This window comes from Hibiscus syriacus, unplaced genomic scaffold, assembly GCF_006381635.1.
Source record: "Hibiscus syriacus cultivar Baekdansim isolate YM2019G1 unplaced genomic scaffold, ASM638163v2 tig00110206_pilon, whole genome shotgun sequence".
NCBI classification, from domain to species: Eukaryota; Viridiplantae; Streptophyta; class Magnoliopsida; order Malvales; family Malvaceae; genus Hibiscus; species Hibiscus syriacus.
The window spans coordinates 2,186,584-2,208,327 of record NW_024062627.1 but is presented as its reverse complement, the minus strand read 5'-3'; the positions used below and the strand labels follow the sequence as shown (position 1 = coordinate 2,208,327).

General features: G+C 36.4%; 4 protein-coding genes and 1 pseudogene across 9 annotated transcripts; 2 read left to right on the top strand and 3 right to left on the bottom strand.

The window, feature by feature from the left end:
• Positions 1 to 34: 34 nt before the first annotated feature.
• Positions 35 to 2,740, bottom strand: LOC120219552 (annotated as a pseudogene).
• A 1,559-nt stretch (positions 2,741 to 4,299) lies between these two features.
• LOC120219548 (disease resistance-like protein DSC1) lies at positions 4,300 to 9,869 on the top strand. 3 transcript variants are annotated; one of them, XR_005525311.1, is made up of 6 exons: positions 4,300 to 5,048; positions 5,139 to 6,348; positions 6,531 to 6,845; positions 7,115 to 8,450; positions 9,358 to 9,491; positions 9,572 to 9,869. XR_005525311.1 is itself a non-coding variant. In XM_039216372.1 (5 exons), the coding sequence occupies exons 1-5, from the start codon at positions 4,354 to 4,356 to the stop codon at positions 9,408 to 9,410; spliced, it is 3,609 nt and encodes a 1,202-aa protein (XP_039072303.1). In that variant the 5' UTR covers positions 4,300 to 4,353; the 3' UTR covers positions 9,411 to 9,869. The 3 variants fall into 3 exon arrangements, 2 of the variants coding, with proteins under 2 accessions (XP_039072303.1, XP_039072304.1); XM_039216372.1 differs by having other exon boundaries at positions 9,358 to 9,869; XM_039216373.1 differs by having other exon boundaries at positions 4,301 to 5,048; positions 9,348 to 9,869.
• Positions 9,870 to 10,924: 1,055 nt separating this feature from the next.
• LOC120219551 (pentatricopeptide repeat-containing protein At5g48910-like) lies at positions 10,925 to 12,965 on the bottom strand. Its single transcript, XM_039216379.1, has one exon. It carries the CDS (start codon positions 12,857 to 12,859, stop codon positions 11,009 to 11,011), a length of 1,851 nt encoding a protein of 616 aa, XP_039072310.1. The 5' UTR covers positions 12,860 to 12,965; the 3' UTR covers positions 10,925 to 11,008.
• A 484-nt stretch (positions 12,966 to 13,449) lies between these two features.
• On the bottom strand, positions 13,450 to 15,997 carry LOC120219554 (ER membrane protein complex subunit 8/9 homolog). The gene is made up of 5 exons (XM_039216381.1): positions 15,657 to 15,997; positions 15,265 to 15,411; positions 15,086 to 15,145; positions 13,882 to 14,048; positions 13,450 to 13,807 (listed from the first exon to the last, which is right to left on the bottom strand). The coding sequence occupies exons 1-5, from the start codon at positions 15,864 to 15,866 to the stop codon at positions 13,777 to 13,779; spliced, it is 615 nt and encodes a 204-aa protein (XP_039072312.1). The 5' UTR covers positions 15,867 to 15,997; the 3' UTR covers positions 13,450 to 13,776.
• An 827-nt stretch (positions 15,998 to 16,824) lies between these two features.
• Positions 16,825 to 21,743, top strand: LOC120219550 (GBF-interacting protein 1-like). Of its 4 annotated transcripts, none has more exons than XM_039216376.1 (9): positions 16,825 to 17,091; positions 17,746 to 17,796; positions 18,135 to 18,191; positions 18,296 to 18,374; positions 18,477 to 19,027; positions 19,104 to 19,362; positions 19,748 to 20,033; positions 20,318 to 20,764; positions 21,104 to 21,743. In XM_039216376.1, the coding sequence occupies exons 1-9, from the start codon at positions 16,902 to 16,904 to the stop codon at positions 21,395 to 21,397; spliced, it is 2,214 nt and encodes a 737-aa protein (XP_039072307.1). In that variant the 5' UTR covers positions 16,825 to 16,901; the 3' UTR covers positions 21,398 to 21,743. The 4 variants fall into 4 exon arrangements, with proteins under 4 accessions (XP_039072307.1, XP_039072305.1, XP_039072309.1 ...); XM_039216374.1 differs by having other exon boundaries at positions 18,135 to 18,197; XM_039216378.1 differs by having other exon boundaries at positions 16,826 to 17,091; positions 17,746 to 17,789; positions 18,131 to 18,191.
• The last annotated feature ends 1 nt before the right edge of the window (position 21,744 follows it).

The following is a 21,744-nucleotide window of genomic DNA, read 5'->3' as shown; positions in this document are numbered from 1 at the left end:
CGTGTTTTGAATTTAGGGTTGCATGTTCTCCACCATTATCCTTCCATATTCACATGTTTATCAACACAAGGTTACTCTGATCCAGGTAGTTACTCCGATCCTTGGCAGCCGGAACACAAGGTTTATCACCAGCTGATGATATAGGGGTTCGAATCCGCTCTATTTCGACCGGTTTCGGAATTTCCGGGGGACTTGCACAGTTGCACAACGGATTAGAGCCCAGTTTACCCCTTCGAAGAAGGGATGTTGCTTAATCTCTGTTGCTCCTCGCTTGTTCGCCAAACTATGCTCTGGCTCTTTGACCAGCAGGCCCCTTATCAAATCTCTTGCTGCAGAACTTATGACGTTTGATTCCGGGAATCTCAGGGGCTGCCAGATGACGTCGAATAGGGTTGCTCGGTTCCCGGACCCTTTGAAAGGAGTTTTACAAAACAATAGCTCATACAAGAAGATCCCAAACGTCCACCAATCAACAGCACTTCCATGTCCTTCACCTTTGATGATTTCGGGTGCCAAGTACTCATGGGTTCCCACAAATGACATGGAGCGAGCATTAGTTGGCTCAGGCAATGGACTGACTTGGTTCCCCGTATCATTCTTCGGTTTGCGGTCTTTCTTGGATTTCGATGAAAAGAAACGAGGTGAAAAACATGTCATTGGGGCCACACATGATGGCTCGATGCAATCTGGTTGTGCACAATAAACTGGATTCTTTCGCAAGGGTTCAAACTCGAGTGTGGATGACCTGATTAGTGTTGGACTGACAGTACACCGAAGGGAGAGATCAAAGTCCGAAAGCATTATGTGTCCGTCTTCTCGAACAAGAACATTTTCTGGCTTCAGATCGCGATAAACAATTCCAAGCATGTGAAGATATTCCAAAGAAAGTAGAACTTCGGCTACATAGAAGCTGCATATTGAAGGCAAACTTAGCAATGACTATCATAATTCAGTTTCAATGTTTCAACCTAACATCGTCTAGCTATAAAGAAACAAACGGTGTTATAGTCAAGCAGCATGGGAACACATTGATACTGGATGTAATAATAATATCAATACCAAAAGAAGCCGACAATAATAGTTGGATATCATAGAACATTGATCCAAGTTTAACTCAATAATGTTATAAGTAGGAGGAATCGTACTTTACTGCTTGCTCGGTAAAATGCTTTGCTGGTTGTCTCTGTCGAAGTGTATGCAAATCACCAGCAGGGCAGAACTCCATCACTAAGCACGAAAATTCATCCGTCTCGAAATGTGCATACAGTGTTGGCAGGAAGGGATGGTCCAGGCATTGCAGTATTTCTCTTTCAGTTTGAGCACGCAGAAGTTTGTTACGACTTGCTAGGGATGCTTTGTCCATCACCTTCATTGCGAAATAACACTTTGTTCCACTTAATTCCAAAAGATAGACGCTTCCGATATCTCCATAGCCTAATCTCTTAAGTAATCTAAAATGGTTCAAACCCAATGCACCATCTTTTGTTCGGACAGCCTGTATAGCTTCCCACATTATATCATTTGCCTTGTGGGGTTTGTTGATATTGCTACTTAAGGTGCTACACATACTCTCATCGTTCAGATCACTGCTCGTACTACCTCTACACATACTGCTCTTTCCACTCAATATAATCGAGACAATCGCCACTTTGACATCTCCACTAGTCTTGACGCAGCCGGTGATCTCATCATTGGATTTAGCCAAAGTTAAATTAGTCCCATGTTTCCGATGTTTTCTTTTCTTGTTCACTGATCCGACTCACTTCAGAAATAACATGATTCTGAACTTCTTTCCAATTACACAAAGATCGACCCGAATCTACTTTTTTCAGCAAGGAATCAATGGACTCTAATTTACGAGGTTTCAACGCTTTTATATCCTCTGTGATTACAACAGAATCTTGGTTCGATGCAACTTGCTGCACACTCTTAGGTACTATTCCTGGTGTAACAAGCTTCGATTTGCTCATCTTTGTGATTTGTATAGGAGAAGGCGGGCGAGAATTACCGAATTCCGTTTGATTAACAGATGGTTTTCTCTGCTTTTCCGGGGAAGGTTTGGAGCTGGAGTTCAAGGCCATCGAAAGAAGGCAAATTTGTTACACTGGTTGGACTATACAAACCATTATGTTACTTCCAACCATCGGTGCACGGTTCTATCTACTGGCAACCCGATTAGTCTTCAGTCTTCATCTTCAACTACACCAAACAACAAACTGATTTCCATAACTGAAAGAAAACCTGCAAACAAAATTTTGACAACCATGTGATATTCACAGAGCTAAAAGCATTAAAAACTAAATGAAAACCTACAAACCATGACTAGCTGCTTAATTTATTTCACCAAAAAACATTAGGGGAACCTAGAATCAAATAAGATTTGTACAACACCCTTTTCAAGATTAAGTGGAATCCCTAAATATGCGTCAATAAAAACAATGAAGATTGGCTAAAAACATGGTACAGACAGATTTGCTTGCAGAATCAGATCAATATTATCTCCAAAAGGTAATAAAAAACCACAAGAAGTCAACAAGGAAACATTATTGATAAATTTCATAGGGGTATAAAGGAAAACAGCTAACTCACCTAGAAATGCAATCCTTTTTAGTTACTAAGATTGAAAAGTTTAAGAAATAAAATGGAGTTCAAGAAATTAATCAAATTACAGAAATGAAACAGTCATTCATAGTTTTATAAAGAACATAGAAGAACAACAACTAAAAAGGAGAAGATGATAACAAAGTAAAGAAGATTCATAAAGATCTCTCCGGGGAAAAAGCCCCACCATTGGATCCAAAATTCCAGCAACACCCATATGTTAATCAATAAAAATACAGTTGAAAAGAAAAAAGAAATACCTGATACACACACACACACATGCATATATTTTCAAAGATCAGAACTTTGAAACTGAAAGGCCTTTGCTTTCGCAGTCGACCAAAAATAAGTCATATTTCTCTCACGTTCACTTACTAACTACTGTAAAGAATAAATACTAAGTAATTAATGGCTTCCCCTTCCATGAAAATAGGTGGAAAGAGAAAAAGGGGGGGGGGAGCTACCATGCAAAAGGAAGAGAAAGAAGAAGGGTCAAAGCTGAACTAGCTTTCAATGCATGAATGAATATTGTTTTGTCCTTGAAGAAACAACAATGGTCTTAATTTTGGGTGGTTCATAATCGAACAGATTTAATTTTACTTTCATTTTATGAGTTGTGGTTATTATTAATAAGTGAAGCTTTGGACATTCCATATGATATATAGGATTTTACCTTATCAGATTATATTTAGATATAGTAATTTTGGATATAAGTGTATAAGTATGACATGGATCTTGATCCTTCCTAAATGGTAAATTACATCTTTAGTTTTTTGAGTTTTAAGTAATAGTAAAATTGTCCATTGATTAATTTTATTAAAAATTTAAGATATATCAATAGTCATCAAGCTATTGTTATTTTTCTATTTTGTCCACTTAATTAATCTTTTGACTACAGTATCACTATGTTACATTTTTCTAATAAAAGTTGTTAATTTTATTAAAAAATGAATATCTAAGATTACACTAATAGTTTACAACTATTATCGTAAACTAAATACATAATTTGAACATTTTTCTAGAATATTAAAATTAATCACTTTAAGATCATATAAGGTCATACATGAAAAATGTTAAAAACCTAATCAAAATACTTAAAATAAATAAATACAAGCAAATCTGACTACATCGGCTAACGAATACAACAATGAATTAAGCTATTGAAAGACCGTCGAAAATCGCAAGTCAGAGCCGAGCGTCGTGAGAAACTATCTACAATCGTAAAATAGCGTATCCAAATTCAGTCCAAGGGTACATAACATAAAAGATTAATTATATTACAAATAAATATCATATTGATCAGTCGTGACGTCATTAAATCCAACACTAAAAAAATATAACGTAAAAAGCAACGGCCAATGATCAAAAAATGTGTAAAAAAAGTAAAGAAAAAATGTCATAAAGACATAGATAAACGTACCACAAAAATAGAATTATTCTTATAAAAACTAAAAAGTTAAAGAGAGAAGAGAATCGAAAGTCGACAACTAACATTAAAAGAATTGAAAATCGATAATTAACATTAAAATCGATATCACCGTTAACTTAAAAAAATTGATTTAATCTATACAAAACGGTATAAACTCTAAAGAAAAAAAAAAGAAAAAAAAAGAAAAATCATTTTTTTAAGAGAAGTAGGTAGATTTAGAAGTCTTCAAATGAGAAAGGATTTCAAAGGTCCACACGCACATGGATTAGCTCTTCCATTCTACTGAAAGGGATACCAAATATTTTGAATTTTATCCAAATTTCATGATATATTTGCTGTGTTTGCTTCAATCACACAATTCATACTCCTTCATGGCGGCGTCTTCTTCTTCTTCCTCTTCTCCTCAAACAGACACATGCCTTAACTTCATCACTCATCTCCTTAAAGCTTTCAAAGACCTGGCACTGAATGTTTTCTTCCATGAAGAAAAACCGAGAAAAGACGAGCAAGGTTCGCAAGGACTCCCTCAAGCAATTGCTTCTCCTTCCTCTTCCCGTGGAATAAAGCATCAAGTTTTCTTGAGCTTCAGAGGTGAGGATACACGCCTTAACTTCACCGCTCATCTTCTCAAAGCTTTGGAAGACAGGGGAATCTCTGTCTTCTTCGATGAAAAAGATCTGGAAAAAGGGAATCAGTATCTTTCACCAGCACTTTCTCAAGCAATTGCAGCCTCAAAAATCTCACTAATCGTTTTATCTAAAGACTATGCTTCGTCGAACTCATGCTTGGAAGAACTCTCCAACACGATGGATCGCAAGCGCACTCAAGGAAGATTTGTTATTCCCATATTTTACCATGTTGATCCTTCTCATGTGAGAAAATTTGGTGGGAATTTTAAGGCATCCTTTGAAAAGCATGAGAAGAACAGACCAATTGATCAAGTGAAGCGATGGAAAGATGCCTTCGCTAAAGTCGGTGAAATTCCGGGATGGCATATAAAAGGTGGCAAAGTCGACAGGTAAAACTATATATATTTTTCTCATTCTCTCTTTAATTTTGATTTCATATATGATTGTATATATAAACATATATTTTGATGTTCTTCTAGACCTGAAACTGAGTACATCGAGAAGATTGTTGACGATGTTACAAAGAAATTGATGAATAAAATGTCTAGAAGTGCTTCTGAAGGACTAGTTGGAATAGATTATCAGAGAAAGATGATTTTGGATCTGATTAATCAGAAAGACTCTCGTGTAATAGGACTATGGGGAATGGGTGGTATAGGCAAATCTACCCTTGCTGATTCTGTATACAAAGGAATCTCCCCAGAGTTTCGAGCTAGTTTCTTTCTTCAAAATGTTAGTGAGAAAATAAAAAAGCAAGGGAGGGAGTCGTTACGAAATGAACTTCTTTCCAAACTATTAAACGAGAAAGAAATCCGTATAGACACCCCTTCAATAGGATCCCCTTACCAAGAGAGGCTGAACAATTTGAGAGTAGCTGTTGTCCTTGATGATGTTAGTCACCCAGACCAAATTGATTTAATGGGTGTTAGACATTTTCGTGATGGAAGTAAGATCATTGTAACATCTAGAGATAGACAAGTACTCAAAAATGTAGGAGTTGACAAAATACACGAGGTGAAGAAGTTAAACGTGGACGACTCTCTTCAACTTTTCTCTACATTTGCATTTAAGCAGTTGAATCCTGATGTTGATTTTCGAGATCTGTCAAACAAGTTTCTGGAGTACGCCCAAGGGAATCCACTTGCTCTTAAAGTTTTGGGTTCTAAACTATATAAAAAGTCTAGGAAAGAGTGGGAAAGTGAGATGGATAAGCTAAAGGAGTACGGCCAGCCAGAAATTTCTCAAATTTTGAAGAGTAGCTTTGATGGACTGGATGAGCTAGAGAATAATATATTTCTCGATATGGCATGCTTCTTTAAAGGGGAACCTATGCAAAATGTAGAAGAAATTCTAAGCTGCTTTTATAAGGGTGCAGTATGTGGAATAACCAACTTGGTGGACAAGCATCTACTTGATATATCACCTGTAAAAGATATCCCTATAAATGAAATGTTTCGAAAGGAAGAAATCATGAGAAAGCATCGCCAACTAAAAAATTCTTGGTTGACAACTAGCCATTGTAGGATCGTAGGGGACAGAATAACCAACTTCCTCGATCAATCTATTTCTATGCATGATATGGTTGAAGAGATGGGAAAGAACATTGTTCGTCAAGAATCTAAAGACCTTGGAAAGCGCAGCAGGTTATGGATTCCCGAAGACGTGTCTCAAGTGCTCATACATAACAAAGTAAGCTCTAATTATATTTATATCCTTTTATATATATATATATTTGTGCGACTTCAATTAGATTTTATATTTGATGTTTATATTTAATTTATTAATCGTGCATGTTTTATACACTATAAGTGAATCAGATTATGACATAAATTTCTCTATGCTAATACTTGATGAACTGCTTTTGTTATTAGGGGACTGATCGAATTGAAGGAATGAAGTTAGACATGTCTCAGATTGGTGATCTTAAGTTTTGTCCTACTGTTTTTGACAAGATGCATAATCTTAGATATATTAACTTCTATTTTCCTCCATTTAGTGTTGGGAAGTACAAGAAGCTACATGCAAACCAAGTTGGTTTTTTATCTCTTCCTTATGAGATAAGGTTTCTCCATTGGGAGTATTACCCATTTAAATATTTATCATCAAGTTTTAATCCAAAGAATTTTCTTGTGTTGAAATTACCATATAGCGACATAGAACAACTTTGGAATGAAGATGATCATCAGGTATATTCTTTCATGCTTTCTTCTTTCAAGATTTCTTTTGTTCTAGAAAAAGTATGTATAATTGATTTATTAACGGATCATATGATGGTATCTCAAAAGTTCCCAACAATAAAGATAGTTCTTTTTAAAAAAGAAACAACATCATTTGATCTATTATCAAATATAAATCTTTTATGTTGTTAGTGTTGTAATTATTTTTTTCTTTTCATTTTCATTATCATCTGAAGTAGACTATGCTTGGGAGTAATATAGCTATTTTCATTGCACAGGGTCTTACAAATTTAAGGGAAATTAACCTTTCTCATTGCAAGAATTTAAGGAAGGTTCCTAACCTGTTGGGAGCCATCCACCTTGAAATCCTTTGCTGTAGGGGGTGTGAAAGTTTGGTTGAACTTCCTTGCCTCAATCATTTGTCATCTCTTAAAACACTTGAGCTTCAGGGATGTCATAAACTCAAGAAGTTTCCCGAGATCCCAAATCATTTCACTTTGCAGTGTTTAGAAGAAACTGGTATAGAGGAAGTTCCCGGTTCAATTGAGCATCTCGTTCGACTTAGAAAGTTATGCTTGAGAAACTCGAGTGTTAAAAATGTGTCGAACAATATTTTGAAGTTGGAATCCCTTCATTGTCTGGATCTTAGTCATTGCCCGATCACCAATTTTCCAGAAATCCCTAGAAGCTTAAAAGAGTTATACTTATCTGAGACCCAAATTCAGCAAGTGTCCCTGTCTTCCTACTCATTAATTAATCTTCAGTACTTGGATATGAGGGGCTCAAGTATTCAAAAGCTACACTGCAATGTTGACCTCCCTGGTTTGAGCGAGACTTCAACAGTTGATGTGCCCTCATCAATCTTGAGCCTTGGATATTTGAAAGTTGATTATTGCAAGAGTCTCGAATTGCTCTCAGAGCTTCCGCTGTATCTACGGTACTTGAACGCACATGGCTGTACGTCATTAGAAAAAGTATCATTCACGAATCAGAATCAACATCTTTATGAGCCCTGTTCTTTTGATGACAATGATGACTTTTTCATGATATTCTCGAATTGCTTGAGCTTGAAGCAAGATTCAATTGATAACATCGTGGAAAATGCCATGCTCAAAATTGGATCCATGGCAGAGAAATGGACTGGAAAATATGTTTATGGTCCAAAAAAAATGATTTGTTGTTTCCCAGGAAACGAAATTTCAACAAGTAAGTTCGAGTATCAGAGTGTGAACTCTTCATTAAATTTGAAGATAGAGCCGAACAGGTGCAGATACATGGTATTTTCTATCTTCCTTGTGGCTGATCTCACGCCTGCCTCAAAAAGTGTAGATTTTGAATGTTCCTTAAAATTGACAGCCGCCGATGGTAGTCACCGTTATCACTATACCACTGGGTGGTCCAATGAGCTAGATTTTCAGAAAAAGCATGAGTACGTGGGTGATCACGTGTTTATTCTGTTTAGCAGCAATATGATTAGAAAAGACGAGGGTTTTGAGGAGGCTTCATTTAAATTCTACGTTTACATGAAAGAGTGTTGTAAGGTGGAGAAATGTGGTGTTCATGTATCTTATATCCCAGAAGAACTTAACCCAGCCCACAACATTAGAGGCACAGGTATTTCATCTCTGATATTACCATATTTTTCTGCCATTGTTCATATTGAAGTTTCAACTTGTGAATGACCTGTGGTAGAAAATGGAGTGCTTTAATCAATGATAATCAACCAGGATGACATCCAACTTGCTCTTCATATAAAATTGCTCGTCATTTTAGAAGGTGCTATACCATTTTTAGAGAAAATAAAACCTTTAGTTCTACGTTGTAAATATTAAAACTGGAAGTGCAGATTTTTTTTTCTTTTCCTTTTACCTAAAAAAATCAACATAAAAAAGGGAAATTCGTTCAAGAGTTAATTACAAAGAGTGTTTTTGTCTGAGACTGATTTTTGTTATAATAACATCTGCTTTTACAACAGGGTAGGTGTTTGCTCTGTTTGAACTCTCACTCTCATCTGTAGATTTTGCTGTATAACTTAGCAAAAACCTAGAGATTAAGCTTTGACTTTTTAAATATGATACTATGGGGGAATGAAGATACCAACTGAGTTTGTGACCTGAATTCCGTGGCGACCTGTGTAGTGAAGAAATAAAATTGAGAGAAAAAAATGGAATTTGTAGTGGATGTAGAGGCTCTCAGGTCGAACTTGGCTGGGGTGTAAGATTTCTTTTTATTGAAACTAGGAATTGATATTGGAGAATAGTCATTGTAATGTAAGATTTCTTTCCCGTCAAGTAATTAACTCTATAAATAGATAGAAGGATTAGTGTTACTGATTAAGTCTTAGAAGTGGAAAAGGTCTAGTACTCATAAATCTCTTGTAATTTTGATATTTTCGTGAATTTATGTCCTTTGTTCTTTGTTCTTTACTCTAACGATTCTTCAGTCTTCACATAAAAATGTGTCTCGTTTTTATTTTTTTGTTTATCGTTATTCTTTATGTAACTCTAACAGAAATGATTAGTGGTGAAAAGGGAAGCAAACAATGAAGCAGAGTCCAGAGGGAATTACAGATGATTGGGAAGGCCATAATTGTTCTTTAACTAAATGCTTGCTTAGTACATGTGTTTCAACTGAGATTTTGAGACAATCCAAGTTGTCAGTAGATTTTCCCTCTGGATTTAATTCATCATGATTCAATATGAATTATGAATCCGACAACAGTTTTTACTCTGCAGAAGAATCTAATATTGAGGACGTATATGATGATGCACCGAAGAATCTTTAGCCATGACTGTGAAGGACATACAAGTTCATGAGATATTTGGGTCTGGTTTTCAAGAGATACAAAGTTCTCAACAATGTGTCACCAATGAGGCTTAGGAATTAAAGTTGGGACAAGGAGAATTGAGGATGATCACAAATGAATTGAAGGAATTAAGGCTTAGAAAAAGGGAATTAGGGATTGAAGGCTGGAATCAGTTGATAGAAAGCAAAGCATTGGGAGAGAGTAAAACCTGTACTAAAAAATCTATGAATTATGATGCATTGTGAATGAAATTCTTATTCTCTATTCTACATTTCTTCTTCTTTGTAACCTTTCTTCCATTATCAATTTAATTTCTTAAATTCTTAATCATAAACGTGACAACTTGATATCAATAGCGTAAGTTTCGAGATCAGTCAAGCTGAGTAAACCTAAAAAAATCAATCAATGGTAGTGAATGCTGATTTAACTGCCGTGTAAAAACGTCATACTGACTCAACTAGAAAAATTAAGGATGACTGACATGGAAACATTTTTAATTGGTACGTTTATAAAAGGCACATCGTACAAGTAGAGCTATAAATGAGTTGAGATATATCATAAGTTATTCGAGTTTGATTAGATCAAAATTTGGTCAACACTTGAATTGAATGGAATCTACTAGAGTTCGTAACGAGCCGAAGAAAGTTACTTAATACCCCACTCAAAAGTTCGCGGGCAACTTAAGGTTAAAGTTTGAGTTCGAGATTGAATTGATCTCTAATTCAAGCTCCAATCAAGCTAAGTTTGAGAATGTTTCAAGTTCAAGCTTTTTCACGCTCGAGTCGAATTACAACTTTTTATTTTGAGTTCAAGTTGAGCTTGAAAATTTTAACCTCGTGAGTGATTGAGTCGAGTCGAGTTCAACTTTGAACTTTCGGAATCGAGTCAAACTCAACAATACTCAAAATCGACTTGACTCGACTTTGGGCACATAGGATGGTGGGAAAGACATAACTGCAGCTCCCGTAGATATTGGGATTGGTTTCAAGGGAGTACTCATATTCCCTTTACAAGCCATTGATAGTCCCAATGGATCAGAATGTTGGGGCTTGGAAACCAGTAATCATTGTCCTTTATCACATTGCCCTACATCTCCAGAGATAATAAGCCGAAGGGTGCCCAATTCTTTAATCAAGCCCTTGATCTTTTTGGTAATAAGAAAAACACGAAATTTGTTTTAAGTTACAAAGGGAAGAAATAGATTGTTAATGTCTTTGCTTATCAAAGATTGAAGATCCATATCATTATATCCAATATATCATGTTTTACATATATTAAACTACCGAAATTCTTTCTTTTATACATATATCAATTTTGTAAAAAGTTATTGCAGGCTACATAGTTCATAATAATGTTTTTGAACTGCTTACCAGTAACCCTGGCAAGAGCAAGCACCGTCTTTGAAACAATGGAAACGATTCCGGTCACGAACAACAATTTCCCTATTAACAATTGATGATATCAATTTGAAAGCTGCATGACAGTCTTCACAAACTCGGAGGTTCTTCATTATCCTAATCAGTGATCCAGGAGGTGTGTTTATCAGTCCAAAACAGAGTGCTAATTTTTCGCTATGGCGATATAGAAACTTCTCCTTCTCTTTCTCTTCTACATCCAATAGAACAACCGATGTGTCCGGTTTATATCCTCTTTGCCTCATGTGATCCACTAGTTTTTCCCACATATCAAATATTTCAATAGCTTGAGAATGTGAATCATCCCCAGCAACAAATTCATGAATGACTCCATCGACCATGATCGAACTACACCCTGGCGTCTTCTTCACGCCACGGTTTTTCATTAGCTTCCTTACTCTTACTGCATCTTCCCACCTTTCAGCTTCAGCATAGATATTAGATAAAACAATGTAGTATCCATCATTAAGAGGATCGAGTCGAGCAAGATGTCTAGTAGCTTCCTCAGCTAGTTCAATGTTTTTATGAACCTTGCATCCACCAAGGAGAGCTCCCCATACAACTCCATTCGGTTTTAGAGGCATATTCATTATGAACTCGTGGGCTTCTTGAAGAAGCCCTGCTCGGCTATAAAGATCAACCATGCAGCCATAATGTTCAATCTCGGGTATAATACCGTAGTCTCTAGTCATGCCGGAAAAGAACCGACGACCTTCATCAACCAGCCCCATGTGACTACATGCATGCAAGAGTCCAATAAAGGTCACCCCATTAGGCATCATCCCCGTTTCAATCATCATTGAGAAAACCCTTAGAGCTTCCTGAGCTTGTCCATGGATTGCAAGCCCTTGTATCATAGCCGACCATGACACTACTGTTCGTTCCTCCATCTCCTCGAAAACTGTTCTAGCTTCCTCCAAGCAACCACATTTCACATACATATCAATCAAAGTATTCAAAACTCTAACATTCCTTCCAAATCCACTTCTTTTGGAGTATTCATGGACTCTCTTTCCCAAGTCAAGTGCACCCAAATCAGCACAAGCTGAAAGAACAGCCACTACAGTGATCTCATTAGCCTGCACTCCAATCTTCTCCATCTCCATAAACAATTCAACCCCTTCCCTGGGCTTCCCGTTGTGAACACACGAGGAAATCATCATTGTCCACGACCTCACATTTCTCTCTGGCATACAGGAAAATAACCTGTAAGCACCCTCGAAATCTCCGCTTTTCACTAAATGGGTAATCATAACATTCCAACTGACAACATCTCGTTGGGGCATTTTATCGAACACCAACCGAGCAGTACTCATTTCTCCGCACAATCCATACAAGTTCAAAATCATATTTTGTAAAACCAAGTTCCAATGAAACCCAAGTTTCTCGATAACCCCATGAACGATCTTACCATTTTTATCATCCAACAAAGCCGTGCAAGCTTTGAGAACGAAAGCGCAGGTGAAACTATCGGGAACAACATCGAGGTCACGTAAACGACAAAACAAAACGATAGCATCAAAAGGGGAGTCACTTTCAGCTAAAGTTTTTAAGCAAGAGTTCCAAACAACGATTTGGGGTTGAGGGAAATGGGTGAGAAGTCGATGGGCGTAAGAGACATCAGCGAGAGATAAAGCACAAACGGAAGCGACTCGAGAGGGAGGGATGAGAGAGAGAGGAGAGTTGGTTTTAATGAGATGGGCATGAGCTTGCTTCAGCTCTAATGGAGAATTGAAGTTGGAGACAAGGGTTTGAGCTGGTGAAGGGAGAGAATGAAGCGAAGAAGACATGGTGATTTTCATTTCTTTCTCCAATTGGCTCAAGACAAGGATTGTTTAGATTTAGCCACCCAAGTTCGTTGTTTTAGAATGATTGGTAAAATTTTCGCTTCCTTTAATCCAAAGAGATACTTGCGACAATAAAATAGTGGGATTAATATAGGAAAAAAATTGATTACCCGAATTAAAATTTTCAAAAATAAAAAATCTAAGGTCGAATCAATATCCATCATACTCGAATCAAATATTCCTCTCTAATCAACTCTGATCCAACCACCAAAAACCGAACCTGAAAATGATCCGAACTTGATCTAAAGTAATTTGATCATAAAAATTTAACATTCTAATCCATCTAATTTGAAACTGAATGATCCAAGCTAAAAATATCTGAACAAGAAATCCGAAATAATGTAAAATAATCCGAACCTAAAACAATTCAAATGAAAACACCTTGAACATAAAATGATTCGAACTCAAAACTAACAAGAATGATCCAAAACCAAAATAACCCTAACCCATATTGACCTGATCCAAGACCAACTTGACCCACCCAACTAAGAGGTATTTTCAAGGAATGGCCATGAAAAGAGGTTCATCCATGACCTCATCAAGACTGCAGGAAAATGGTATTTTAGGCCTTTCTGAAATGAAATGGTCAATACGTTCATAATCCATTAACAACCTCAATGTCAAAACCCAATCACTAGATTATTGAAAAAACTTAAAAAAGACAAAGGAATTGCAATAAACTAAAAACAGAATGGCTCTGCATTCCACTGACAAATTTGTAGCTAATGACCTTAAAATGCTCATGTTTTGCTTAAGCAATGACGATCGCATCTTCACGAATTCTATAACCGATGCCCGATTAATACATCTTAACAAAATCTCCAATGGTTTCTAGAATTTATTGCCTACTTCAAGTTGCCCATCAAAGGATCTTATTTGAAGAGTTCCAGATTAAGCCAGTCCCTGCAATCAGAAAGATCAACATGTAAAATCTTGCTCTATTAGAACATAAGAGAAGACAAGAATGTGGGGATTACATCTTAATGTCGTCGAGGTGGTCATCGAAATCTACAACATCCTGCCATTTTTCAGATGAAATATAATCCGACAAAACAACATTAGCTGCTGGTTCCTTAATTACCAATCGGCTGCCTCCATCTGGTCCAGCCAGTTTCCAATTCTTGGATGCATCCCTTATATAAAGCTTATGCATGACAAGGAGAATATTTCCATCAGAAAAAGGCATTGTATAGGTTATAGGACCGTGAATACATTACAGATCCAAAACTTTTGAAGGAAAACACCTCAAAATGACAGAGTTGAATCGAAAGTAAATTTCAAAAGATCTATTTGGACTTAAAACAGTATCCATCAGAGGCCATATGCTGTAACTAATGAACAATATGAGTTGAACTGAAAGTAAATTTCAAAAGATCTAATTTGGACTTAAAATAGCTATTGGAGGCCAACTAATGCACAATATCTGGTGGCCACTACAAAATTTGATGCAAAATAAAACAGTTTCACATTAATGGGGAGAGGGAGAGGGGGCATTTGAATGATTCAAATATGAATCCAAGAACTGATGTTGAAAAAAGCAATGAGCCCTTGCTCCTATCAAGTACCTTGATTCTGATAGAGAGAGATGTAGAATTATACCTTGGAATCGGGAATAGCAATTGTATTTGCAGCCTATACTGTTGGTACAGCTATATGTCTACGAAACAGACTGATACATAAACCAAATATACGAAACCCCGAGGTTATCCATGTACTCGGAATATGATTTCGACACCTCCAACCATGGGAAGCAAGCCAAAAAAGAAACTTACATTGCATATACAAAGCAACAGAAACCTTAAGACACACCTATAAGCTTTTGATTTTAACTCCTATACCAGTATGTTCTCAGATAGAACTAATGCCAGAAATCCTATTGACCTGTATATAGTGATTTTCCGCCTTAAACTTTTCTCCCCACTGCAATTGTGCTAATTTTCTGACTAATTACCACAGATAAATAGTATCTCCTAGGCAGTGGAAAATATGACCCACGAAGGACCCTCCAAATTTATGGAAAATTTTAAACAAGACTGACCATATTGTGTCAGAAATATACCCATATCCGACACCTCATACCCAATTCTGAGTATCATAGGTGGAATCTTACCCCATCACTTCCCCCATATCAATCGAAAACAAGAAAGTGACACTTAAAACTTAAAACATAACAACACACACCTGCATTACAGGACTTTGGTCTTTCCCCTTTGGCAAAGCTGCAAGCTTTTTGTTATCCAACTACAAAAAAGAAAATCACAAACCTGAGACATAGCCAATAGCCATGACCACCAAAGCAGCATATAATAACACACATGCATATATTCAATTAGCTATTAGCAGAACAATAAAATACATACCAATAAAACAGCAGCTTGGGGAAAGTACCGAAAAATATGATCACCTATATTCTTTGCCACAATGCCTAGCTCTGCATCATCAAACCTCTCATTTGCATGGAAATAGCCCACAATTCCCAAGCCCTTGGATCCATAATGTTCCTCTATCTGATCAAAACCAACCTATCAGAACACTTCTAAATGCATATATATATATCAGTTTCAAATTGCAAAGAGAATAGTTTATAAAAACACAATTGATACCATGATTAAATGAATCTGTGATCAAAACCAAATAATTAAACCATCATACCTCTGGTTTTTCAAACTAAGAGTTCCAAGGGAAAATTTATTGAATGAATAAGAGAAATATATATAAATATACTTAACCCTAAAAAATAGAATATTGATACCATGATGAGGGCGATCTCGAGAGGAGGCAACAAAGCAAGATTAGAGTGAAATAGAGGGACCGAGTCAATGATCTCAACGACGCTTTCATTTTGCGGGTTGACACGGCCAAGTAAGACGCCGTTGACCGCCGTGGTTTTGTGCTTCAGAGCATGTAGAACCAACTTGATGTAAGCGTTCTGTGAGATCTCGTACTTCAACTCGGCCACCATTTTGTGTGATTGATTAAACTCGCCGAGTCACCGAGTTTATTAGACTGCCGGCAATTGAATAAGATGAGACAGTAACGAGTTTGAGGGAGGACCTTGAAGCCAACGACTTAACTCGGCAGTGTAATTTATAAATATTATATAAATAGATAGATCTTAAATCTATATATATAATGAAAATTTTATTTATCTTTGTGACTAATGATGTACTAACCTTGATGTTGGTCGTTGATTATTTTTTTCTGCTTTTTGATAATTTTTGTTATTTGATTGTTATTTTCGTATTATCATTTTTTTTATGTTTAGATTTGATATCGTCATGTCTGATTAAGATGACGTTAATTTATTATCACATTGATCTTTAGACCATAAAATTGGATTCGGATATGAATTTGTAGATAGTTTTCTCACCTCATTTAATTATGATTTGTGGTTTGCCGATGGTCTTTCAATAGTTTAATCTATTTTTGTGATACGTTTACTGATGTGATCATATTTTTTCTTATATATATTTCATTCGAGTTTATTTAATTATTTTTTAATATTTTCTTAATATAGTTATTGTATAATATTAAATAATTTAATTTTTTATGTCAATAATTATAGAAAAATGTATTAATTACATGTTTAGTTTATTATGATTATATATTTTCATTCTAATTTAAATATCTTTTATTTTTAATAAAACTCTCCGTTTATATTAAAAACATACAATTTATAATCACCTAAAATTAATTTTAGAAAATAAATAATTTAAGATAAGAAATTGATGCCGGAAAGATGAAACCTTATTGGCTAAAAGGGTGTTAATTTATTGGGTAGTAACCTGTTTTCGGTGGCTATATATGTAGACAATTTAAGCATGCTCTCTTTCGACTCCCATAAAGAAAAAAATATATAATATTTTCTCACTGTTATTGTTCATCTCTTTCAAGATTTATGCCCTAGATATTGTTCTAAATATACATACATAGCACATTCAATTTTTGCTTCCTTCTTCCGTTTCCTCCTTTCTTCTCTTTTTCCTTCCTTGTTACCATGAGCAGCCAAGGTGGCGTTGGCGGCGCTGGTGGCGGGTCTAGATTTTCGATCCCTGAAAATGCAAAGAAAACGATCCAAAGCATTAGGGAGATCACAGGGAAGCAACACAGCGATGAAGAAATCTATGCAGTCCTCAAGGAGTGCTTTATGGATCCTAATGAAACTGCCCAAAAGCTTCTTCATCTGGGTAAGAATGGAGATTTAAATATTTATCGTTGTGCTGTTTTTTCTTGCTGGTTTTCCGGTTTCTAGGGTCTGATGGGTTTATGATCTGTTTCCTCTCTCTCTGTTTTTTGTTTGTTTTCTGTTGAGAACGTTCGGATTTTCAAGCTTTCTCATGTTTCTGCTAATGAAAAGTGGATTTTATTTTCTTTTTATGGGATTTTTATGGAAAGCTTGGCTTGTCTTTCTGCCTTTTGCTAATGGAGAAGTGAAGTTTGGACCTGGTTTTGTTTTTCGTAGGATATCTGTTGTTTGGTTACTGGGAGATGACAGTGGATGTAAGAAGTTTAATAACCTGTATGCTTTGTTTTGATTTATCAGCTATAATGGGCAGCTAATTAATTTGTTCTCATTTTCAATATTTATCTGAGTGATTGGAGGTTCTTATTCTCAAAGTTGAAGTTCTAAATTTTCATCATTGCTTTGCTGATTTGCGATAAGATAGAGATTTATTTTTGTTAAAAAAACCTGGCATTTCTATAACGGTTGATGATTTGCATGCAAATGTGTAAAAAAGCCATAGCTGGTGAATAGCTTTGTCTTTGCTTAATGTTTCTTATGGTTTACTTTGTTTTTGAAAGTATATACAATATATGACGGTTATATTTCTTGGTTGCAGATACATTTCATGAGGTGAAAAGAAAACGTGATAAGAAAAAGGAGGCAAGTGGTATTTTCCTTTCTAATGGGTGAAAATAGAACTCCTCTTCATTTTTATCTTGAATCCTTTCTACATACTGTTACAATTTTGATCATTGTTGAATCTATTGGTTATATAGAATTGTGGTTTATTGGATGTTTGCTTGGTATCAATTATGGAAAAAATAAGAAACATAAAAAAGGCTCAACTGCTGTAATGTGCTTGTATTACTTAAATTTTTAGTTGCAATTTGCTTTCGTTAGCTTAGTTAAATGTTAATTACAACTGAGTTATTTTTAGTTGGGATTTTGTTTTCTTTAGCTTAGTTAAATGTTAATCACAATTCAGTTCTTCTTATATGCAGAAAGCTGGTGTACAAGGAAGAGGGGGCCAGGGCAGTCGAGGGAACTATCACACATCTTTTGGTAAAAGTATTATTTTTTTCTTCTCCTTTATGCATCTCTGTACACTAATATTACCCATTTACTAATATGTAAGTTGCTAATTTGACAAGCTTTGTTCTTTTAAGATGCTGGAGGTGCAAGGAATGCATCTGCTCGAAGGGAGAATCGGAAAGTGGAAAATAATGCAGCTTCTCACACAAAGAAGTAAACATGCACATTTAAATGACTTTCATGTGCTTGCTAATTGGTTACTTATAGAGAATGGTATTATACCTTACCTAAATATTTTGTTCTGCTCTTTTACAGAACAACAGCTGCTATAACAAATGGCTATACAACTTTACCAAATGGGAGCTCCAGTCATGGATCCCAATTTTCTGCCAATGTTGTTAATGGTGAAACTAAAGATGGCTTACCTGCAAACAAGCCAACAGCTATTTCAGTGCAACCAGATGTTGTTGAACCTTCTGCTACCATTCCTGCTCCATCCTTTGTCTCTTTGATCAGAGGTCAAGAGAAGTCCGCATCAAATTCTAATGGTTCATTATCTTCTTCCACTTCCACAATTGTGTCTGGTGTCTATTCATCTTCTTCAGATCCTGTGGTGGTGCCAACCGTGTCATACCATGCTGGTACGGTGGGTACAATGAAAAGTGAAATTGGACGCCAGAGGGAAGCTGCTGAAATAATCAATATTCAAGGAAACAAACATGTTCCTGATGATATTAATGTATCAAAAACTGAGAAAACATCCTCCGAGGTTCCTATCGCGATGCATGGAAATAAGACACCCGACAAATCAAAGGCTGCTGAACAAGTTAAGCAATCCAAACCTATAGAGTCCACCTTGCTAGAAGGTATTACCTCCTTTGTTCGCTCTTCTTTTAAAAAAAAAATTGTAGATTTTTCACTTTGCTCTTTTCTGTGAAACAGTTGTCACATCTGAGGTTGCAACTCTGACTGTTAAAGCCAATTCTCAATTGCTTGCTGATTCAAATGCTTCCAACAGTCATCATGTTACTTTTCCCACCCACTTCCAAGTCTCTGAAAATGGTTTAACTTTTGGAAGCTTTGATGCTAGTTTTGGTCTGGGAACAAAACACAATAATGTCACTAGTGCGGAGATTACCTCTGGATGCCCTGTTGTAACTTCTATGGGTAGTGATGAGCCTGCCAGAGAGCCATCTTCTAGGTTGGTAAACAATAGTTTCTGAACTTCATATTTTGTTTGGTTTATTGTTTTCCTTCTAGAAATTTATCTAATGGTTCAAAATTATTTCATTTATCTCATCAATTAGTTTTGATGTGTTGGTGGTATGTTGTTTGTAACTTCTTCTTTAGTTGATCAAGGCCTAATGCTTTGCCATTCAATTATTTAAGAGTCAAAAGAATAGTTTTTGGTTGTATCTATTGGTGGGATTAAACATATTGGATAAATATTATAGTTTATAAATGCGACTGCCTGATTGCAAATGGTATATAAAGCTAAAGGTTGGGGACCTCTAAGCAGTATTCCTAGTTATCTAATATGTTTTTTAATATTTTATATCTTATCAAGCTTTTTATGATTTCTGCAGAAGCAAAGGTATGCTATCAACACTGGAAGGGGAAAATGCTCAACTGCAATCTCCTCCGGAGTTGGAGAAAGTGCCAGAACCAGAAGGCAATAGTTCTTCTGATGCAGAGTTGAAAGTTGATCAGTCAAATCCAGAAGTGAATTTGCACCCTGAAGGTAATCAGTGTGCCATTCCAAATGCCCCTAGCTATGGATTTGGTTTAATGCCTGCATCCACAAGTCACCTACCACAGTTTGATGGACCCGAGGCTTGGGCACATGATGTTTCTCACCTTGCAAACTTTTCTGTAAGCACTTCCTTCTTCCTATTAACCATCATATTTTCTGAATTAATTGATTACATTGTTAAATTTTGATTCCTAGCATCTCCTTAGGTGGCTTATAGTATGTGTTTTCCTCAGTTTACCTTTGAGGCTTAAGTAGCGTGGAATATGACAAGAAAGGTTATCACACTCCTATGAATTTCATAAAACTACTTGTACTGTTTTTCCTTGTCAATAGTGCAATTAATTTTTAGCCTATGCTTTACGCTAGTATACGTGCATTTTACCTTGATTTGTCAAACTTGCAGGCTGGGAATTCTTCAGTTCCATCTGGTACTTCAACACCACCTATTCAGAGCTCTGTTGCTGCAGCCCTACAAGCAGTTCACCTTTTCCATCAGCCATTTCCTCCTAATTACTTCCCTTATCCCCACTATCTTCATCCTTTTTATATGCATGCAATGCATCAATATTTGAACCTGACCGGGCTCCCTCAGCAACCGCCTGCTGGTAATCTATACATGCCGCCTGGAGCAGCTGCACCTGGGGTCAAGTTCCCGCTTCCACAGTTCAAGCCCGGAACTAATGCTGGAAACCCTGCTCACTTCACAATTCCATCAGGCTATGGTCCATTGACTCCACCTGTTGGTTTCAATTTATCTGTCCCATCAGTGACCTCCGGAAACTCTAGTGGCAAGGAGGATCTTACAGTATCGCATTTGAAAGAAAATCATATATATACAAGTGGACCATTGGTTAGTTTTGCTTTCCATTTCCTTCTATATAAACCTGTCAATTGCTGGGTCGGTTTCGAATTAGGTCAATTTGGGTTTTAAAATTCTAGTTCATTTTGTTTAAAGATCATTTTTGGATTCAAGTCATTTGGGCTTTCCAGGTCATCTCGAGTTAAGGTCATTCAGGTGTCTAGGTCATTCTGTGTTCGAGTTTGGTGGTTTGGGTTGTAGACATTTTATGGTGATTGCGGGGCTTTACTTTTAGCTTATATGCATTGTTTAATGTTCTATTTTCTTAGTGTTTTCATTAGCAATCACGTTTTTTTAACACAATGCTTTGGATGTATATTGTTTTTGCAGAATGAAGGTTCGGATATCTGGATGGCTGCACCGGGGCAAAATTTATCTAACTTGCTGGTTAATCCGTTGTACAATGTCTCCCTTCTCGGCCAACATCTTCCTTTCTCTCCTGCACAGGCCGGTCATGGTGCCATTGCTGGACTTTATCAATCATCACAAGCACCAGCTGCTCCTAATGCTAATGCACTGCTTCAACAGCCTCAACCCATGGCAGCTGCAGAAGCCAAAGTCCCTGCATCCGGTGCTTATCAGCAGCCTCAACTTGCACAAATCGATTGGAACACTAATTACTGAACCCTTGAAATCTTTCCCGACAGAGAATACATGGAGGGACTTAGGAACGGGTGAAACTCTGAACTGTTTTTTGTGGTTGTAAATATTAAAGCCATCTCATATATATGTCTGGTGGGGAAATAAGTTCTTTTTGGGACTTATTATTCTCTTAAGATGCCTGATTAGAAGGGATTTCAATAGATGGATTGATAGATTAGGTGGGATTTCACCAAATTTTCCTTTCAATTATTTCACCTGTATATTAAATTTTGATTAGGGAGGAAAGTTGATACAACCTGTAATTGGTGTTTTGCAAGTTCCTAGTTTCTAGTTTCCTTTTAATTGACTGATGCTCATATTCAATGAAA